This window comes from Trypanosoma theileri (genome assembly GCF_002087225.1).
Source record: "Trypanosoma theileri isolate Edinburgh chromosome Unknown TM35_Tth_10_V1, whole genome shotgun sequence".
In the NCBI taxonomy this organism is placed as follows: domain Eukaryota; phylum Euglenozoa; class Kinetoplastea; order Trypanosomatida; family Trypanosomatidae; genus Trypanosoma; species Trypanosoma theileri.
In genome coordinates this window covers 362,298-368,856 of record NW_021639852.1, presented here as the reverse complement: position 1 = coordinate 368,856, position 6,559 = coordinate 362,298, and the positions used below count along the sequence as shown (strand labels likewise).

The 6,559-nt window shown below is 42.4% G+C and overlaps 3 protein-coding genes across 3 annotated transcripts; all 3 read right to left on the bottom strand.

The window, feature by feature from the left end:
• TM35_000102140 (uncharacterized protein) lies at positions 1 to 2,622 on the bottom strand (the record flags this gene model as incomplete). Its single annotated transcript, XM_029024705.1, has 1 exon — positions 1 to 2,622. A coding segment is annotated over one exon (2,622 nt), but the record flags the coding sequence as incomplete, so codon positions are not given.
• An 896-nt stretch (positions 2,623 to 3,518) lies between these two features.
• On the bottom strand, positions 3,519 to 4,505 carry TM35_000102130 (uncharacterized protein; the record flags this gene model as incomplete). The annotated part of the gene is made up of 1 exon (XM_029024704.1): positions 3,519 to 4,505. The coding sequence occupies one exon, from the start codon at positions 4,503 to 4,505 to the stop codon at positions 3,519 to 3,521; it is 987 nt and encodes a 328-aa protein (XP_028884011.1).
• Positions 4,506 to 5,103: 598 nt separating this feature from the next.
• On the bottom strand, positions 5,104 to 6,045 carry TM35_000102120 (dihydroorotate dehydrogenase; the record flags this gene model as incomplete). The annotated part of the gene is made up of 1 exon (XM_029024703.1): positions 5,104 to 6,045. The coding sequence occupies one exon, from the start codon at positions 6,043 to 6,045 to the stop codon at positions 5,104 to 5,106; it is 942 nt and encodes a 313-aa protein (XP_028884010.1).
• Positions 6,046 to 6,559: the final 514 nt, after the last annotated feature.

Here is a 6,559-nt window from a genome sequence, read left to right as displayed (position 1 = left end):
CAACTCCACCCGACGCCCCGCCGTGTTCTCTGTATCACTCGCCAGAGAAACCATCCAATCATATGTTATCAACACATCTGCGTTACTGCGGTGGAAATCAGAGATATGAGAAACACAGCGAAGCCACGCCATTGACCTTCTCAGTTCACTCTGCACATGTTGGAATATTAATTCCTGTTCTTTGCGTGAAGAAACAACAATCACCACACGACCAACAGTCGTCGCTGCGGTACCAGTCGTGTGATCCACATCCCCTTCCTCTGCAGACGCCGAGTGGAAGTGATGTCTAATGATATGAAGAAGCCGCTGTAGCTTTGCCGCATCCACACGTTCATACATTTGTTGTTTAGATCGCTCCTCTGCCATTTCTTCCACCCGCACAATATCCAAAACATGTTGGACTCCACCATGCCAGACGGTGTCATCACGTTGTCGATATCGATGCACCACATCCGGTGTATCCCGCAGGATCGTCTCCCGCATCCATTCATTCACTTCATCATACATCCGCGAGGCGGAGAGAATATACTGACACTCCACATCTACCGCATTGGAGAGAGAAACCCACCACGAGGCGGGTGCGGCTATTTGAGAGGTGGGCTGTGAAATACGGTCCACATCACTTATGCACACTACACGAACAGACTCCAACGGCAGTACTTCCGCCTGACCCCGCACAAGCTGCAGTGCCTCCACAAGTGACTGGTGTGTGGTGATGAGAAGAGGGATACGTTGCTGCAGGAAATAGGGAACCTCTTCACAGGTGGAAACGGGAGTGGATCCTCCTACCACTGTTGTTGTTATTGGCATTGTTATTGATGTTGGTATTGGTATTGTTGTTGGTATTGGTAGTATGGATGTGGTTGTCTGGTGTGGTGTGCTAGATGAATATTCAGGCATCTCTTCATATGGAGTACGGTGATGTTCATCACGTGAACGTCTCTTTTCGTCACGTTCGTAACGCTCATGGCGATTCCTACCACTACGACTTCCTTTTCTTTCTCTTTCCTTCTCACTTCTGCTCTTATTATTATTATTATTTTCGTTATCGTTTTTATTATTGCTGCTGCTGTGGTGTCTTCTTCTTCTACTTCTACTTTCTCTTCTCTCACGATGACGATGACGACTGCGACTTCGACGATGTCGTGATGAACTACGGTGCCGCCGTCGCTTTACTTTTTCATCTGCAGAAAGAGAACGTGTGCGATGACGGCGTCTTCGTGTACGGTGTGAGTCATGACGATAGTGTCGATCACGTGATGCTTCACGGCTTCTTTTTCGGGAAACACGCTCATTGTAATCTTTACTGTGTCGTCTATGATGATGTTGATGATGATGATCACTATGGTGATGATTATTATTATTCTTATCATCCTTATTATCCTCATCCTCTTCCTTATGCATATCACCTACGGCCTCTGATGATTCCACGGGTAATGGCATTGGTAGTGGAAGCGGTATTGGTGGTAGTGTTGCCATCGTCTCCTGCTGAGATGTATTACAATAGTAGTAATTAGTGTTATTAGTGTTATTATTATTATTATTATTATTATTATTATTATTATTATTATTATTATTATTATTATTATCGTGGTATACCGGTAGTGCCACAAGTTCGGCAGCATCACGACGAAACGTCATGGGCGCGAATGCACCCGGTGTGAAAACAGCCTGCAACCATCGATTACACTCTTGGACTTCACTGTAACTACTAACAAGAATTACCGCCCGTGGGGCTGATGGCTTTACAGTGTACATTTCATTAGACTCACTCTTTACATTATTTTCCGTTTCCTTCATCGTCTTTTCTGTATCTTTCACAGTTGATTCACGTGCTAATGTCAAGAGGGCTGTGGCCAATACACCAGCCGTTTTCTTTCCACAACCGCGTGGACCAACACTCAGCGTGTGGTATCCCAGCAGCATAGACGTGAGTGAAAACTGCTGTAATGCTCGCAGTACTAACTCTTGCAATCCATCATTATCCCCATCACCACTATTATTATTATTATTATTATTAATCATCATAGCAGCTGCACCAAACACTACTTCCTGCAACTCACGAAGTCCCGGACGCTCGTCACGTGCTGAAGTATCACGTGTGGATCTCTTTCTTGTATTTGGAAACCGCAATTGCTGTTTCAATCGCTTTAATATAAACGGTGGCATCTGCAGATCTTGCAGTCGCAGACAGGGCGGTGGTGGAGTGCGGGATGAACACTCCATACCAAGCATCATTCCATACTGTGAAATAAAGGCAGAGGAGAGATGATCAATCATGTATGGTGTTGGCTTCCAGGAGCTACGGGATGTGATTCCCACAGTTACACTACCATCCGCACCTGTATTATTATCATTATTATTATCACCGTTGTAATAGCCCCTTCGATCATTTCGTTCATCCCACTCATTATTATCATTATCATTATCATTGTTGTTGTTGTTTAAAGAGTGTTTTGCATTCACAGACCATGCCGCTCCACGCTCTGTTCCTGCATTACTATCTGGTCCATCTTCTATCACTAACTGCCAAAGTGATTTTTGTTCTTGTTGTTGTGATTGTTGTTGTTGTTGTGATGTGCTGTCAGAGGCGGGCACAAAGACAGGGAAGGCAAAGTCCATCTCCCCAGACAACTTTTTTTTTTTCTTTTCTGTTCTCTTTTCCTTTCTTTTCTGTGCTTTTCTATGGTGTTCCCTACAGCAAGCTGAGGAATAAATCACCTTCAGAGATCAGAAGAGAAGAGATGATGAAGGAAATGGAAAAAATAAAGAAAAAAGAAAAAAAAAGGGAAGGACTATTTATCCATCATTGGCATATCTCCCATTGAACTTCTCATGGGGATGAAATGAGAATTATATTCATTTTTCTCGGTTTGTTTGCAATATAGTGAAAAACCGAAAACAAAAAAAAAACAAATAGACATGTCACCGCACCAATTCAAACTCTCTTTCTTTATTTTTTTTTTTTATTTTTCTCTTTTTGCCGGTACTTCCTTTTTTTTCAATGTTCTTCTTCAGACTTCTCTGGTCATTACGGGGGGTTGGTTCGCCCTCTCAACTACCCCCAATACAGCTCATAAGAACAGTAAAAGAAAAGGAGGGAACAAATAAAAACGTTCCATATTCCTAATACTAAATTACCTCTTTTTTTTCCCGTCACACCTTCATCATCACCAAACACGCTAAATATATACACAACTGAGACTTTTTTTTTGGTTTTTTACCATTCAACACATCCCTTTTCCCCACCACACTTGATATATATATATATATATATTCCTTTTTCTCCTCTCTCACTGTGGTGTCATTCTTCTGAGCAAAGATATATCCTCTCCCCATCTAACCTTCATCCCTCCATTCCCTCCCCAAAGACACTCATATACATATATTTAATCAATATACACACTATATATATCATATTCCAGATATATAGTGCATCTATTATATATGCTGTGAGTCTTCTTTTTCTCTTTTTTTTTTTGCGCTTTCCTTCTCTCTTTCCAACATGCACTCCAAGACTACTCTGCTGAACGCTGCAGGCATGGATGTGTGTCTTTCTGCCGCAGTAGTTTCCCCTTGTCGTTGCTGTCCAATGGGGTGTGATGTCGTTTGCTAATAACACGCAGTGTGGCATCTGCAATCTGATCAACGGGTGCCGTTCCCACACTCACCTCACCCCGCTCTGGGTACTCCAGCAGTGTGAAGAGCAACGCCGAGTCGTCCACTGCGCCATCATCAAAGACAGCCGCATGTAATAACTTCTCCGTCACCGCATCAAATGGAACGGCGAGAACAGACATATCCTCCAGTACTTGCAGGGACATGCGGTGGGCGTGTGGATTGCGTTCGCCGCAGATACGTAGAATATTGGCAATATCATTAAGAATAGCGGTGTTAAAGGATGATTGGGTGACATCCTTAATAAAGTTCTGGCACTCCTGCATTTGCTTCTGCACCTTCACCAACTCCGTCTTCTGTTTATCCAGGTGTTCTTGTTTAAAGGCAGAGAGTCCACGCTTGAGGTCATCCTTAATGTGAAAACTGTTTAACTCATGTACCTTGTACTCCTGCAGCTTTACACGAATAGGATACATGGCCTCTTCATAGAAGGTCACCAGTTGACGCACACTTGCCCATGCGGTGTTCTCAAACTTCTCCTTCGCCCCTGCAAGAGCCTTCGCGGCCGCGGCAGCATCGCCACTCTTCGCCGCTCGCACCTCTGCGGCAATCTTAGTGACATCCTCCTCTGCTGTCAGCGTCGCAATGAGTGGGGCGAAGCGGGAACGGGCGAGATCCACCGTTGTGAAGAGAATCTCCCCTGGTCTGCATGCCTTTTCCAGAAGAGCCGCGGGGACATTAAAGGCCCGAGCCACTTCCTCCTTTGGAATCGGTGTTCCTAACTTCGCAGATGTCTTGGCGGGAGGAACGTTCTGTAATACAGATGCCGAGGCAACAAAGCGCTGGAGGAGGCGAGTACTATTCACAGAGGGAACTAAGCGGCGCATAGTTTGTCTAGAAGGTAATATATATATATATAATTTGCTTAGGATGAGTGTACTAATGGTATTCTCTTTCTTGTCAAGAATGAATATAATACTATATATATATATAGTATTATGTGTATGAATGTTTCCTTGACATAATGAAAAGAAGAAAAGTAAAAAACAAGAGAAATGAAAATAAAATAAAGAAGAACCCAGAAGGAAAAAAAAAAAGAAAAGGGATAAAATAGAATGGGAATTCATCAAGGTGAGACATTCGAAACACCATTTTTTTTTTTTTGTTTCTTTCTTGCAATAAAGAGGATCATTTTATTTCCTTTTTTTTTTTGTTTGTTAATTGTTTATACGATGAGATGACGTCCTATTATTTTTTATTATTATTTTATTTGCTTTCGTTAAGTCAACGCATTTGGTAACCCACTCCTCAAACACAAACATATCCAATAACGTCTCAGCATAGATATTCGAATTACTCCTTCTCTTCCCTTACTCTATCAATCTTCTTCTTCTTCTTTCTGCTATTACCATCTTCGCAAAAAATAATAATAATAATAATAAACAGATGGAAATCTATTCTACAATTTCCTTCTCATTATTATTATTATTCAATTGTCTTGACACGTCCACGAAACTCGTCCAGTGTTTTGTAACCCTTCTTCTTCATAATTTCCTGCAACTCCGTAGCGAGACGATCAAAGATAGCGGGTCCTTCCTCATGCAGTGCGGTTCCCACCTGTACCATGGATGCCCCAGCAAGAATATGAAGAAAGACATCTTCACCCGTGTAAACACCACCACAGCCAAATACCAATTTATCTGGACAACGGCGATAAAACGCATTCACATTGGCTAACGCAGTAGGGAGAATGTATTTCCCACCCACACCACCAAACCCTTGTTTGGGTTTAATCACAACCGTTTCCGTTGCTGGGTCAATCACAAGACCATTACCAATACTGTTTACACACGTTACAAATTTAACAAGTGGGAATTCATTTAACACCGCAGCCGCCATATCAAAGTGGGCAATATCAAAATACGGTGGCATCTTCACTCCAAATGGTAATCCATACGCCTCTGATACTTCCTTTAAATACACACGCATCGTATCAAAGTCGTAGGCCACTTGTGGTTTGCCGGGTACATTCGGGCATGAAAGATTTAATTCCAACACCACACCCTTCTCTTTGGCTACAGGTGCGAGTCTCTTACACATCGCGGCATTCTCCTCCGCGGAGAGTCCGGACATGGAGAGAAAGAGTGGTTTCCGGCCATAGTCGTGCTGCTCATTCGCATACTTTAGATAGACATCAAATCCCAAATTGGGAAGTCCCATGGAGTTAATACTACCGAGTGGCAGTCCGCAGTATCGCGGCTCGGGATTTCCATCACGGTGTGCAGTTGTGCAACTCTTCGAGACCAGTGAGCCGCTGGAAGAGGCGGTCATGCATTGCAGATCGTCTATTGTACTACAGAGTACACCAGCGGCGTTCATGAGTGGATTGGCAAACTCATGGCCGAGAATATTAACTTTCAGACTCATATTTGTGTGTTTTTTTTTTTTTTTCCTTGTGGTTCTTGTTTCTCTGCTTTTCTTCTTTTTTTTATGTGTATGTCGTTTGGTAGTTTGGCTGGTTTAGCTTTTATCTTTTATTTTTCTTCCTTCCGTCTATCCACCTTGTGGGTATTAAGAAGAGTAAGAGGGAGATATCATCATTATCATCATCATTATGAATAGGAACAGGTAGTGGTAACAGGAATAAAAGCAAGCTCAAGAGAAAACAATAGAGATAAATAACAGCCGATAAAATGCAGGAGACTCACAAAAAAAGAAAAAAAAAAAGAGAGAAACCTGCATAACCGCGGAAGAAAACAACAATAATAACAAAAGAAGAAGAAGATGTAAAGAAATAATGAGAGGGAATCTGGTACCACTACACCTCATTCCACCTCCCTCATTATTATCATTATTATTTCCATCTATATGAAAATAGATATACATGCCCCTCCACCAAAACCTGTACACCTGTTTTTCTGCTGTTTTTTGTTTTTCTTTT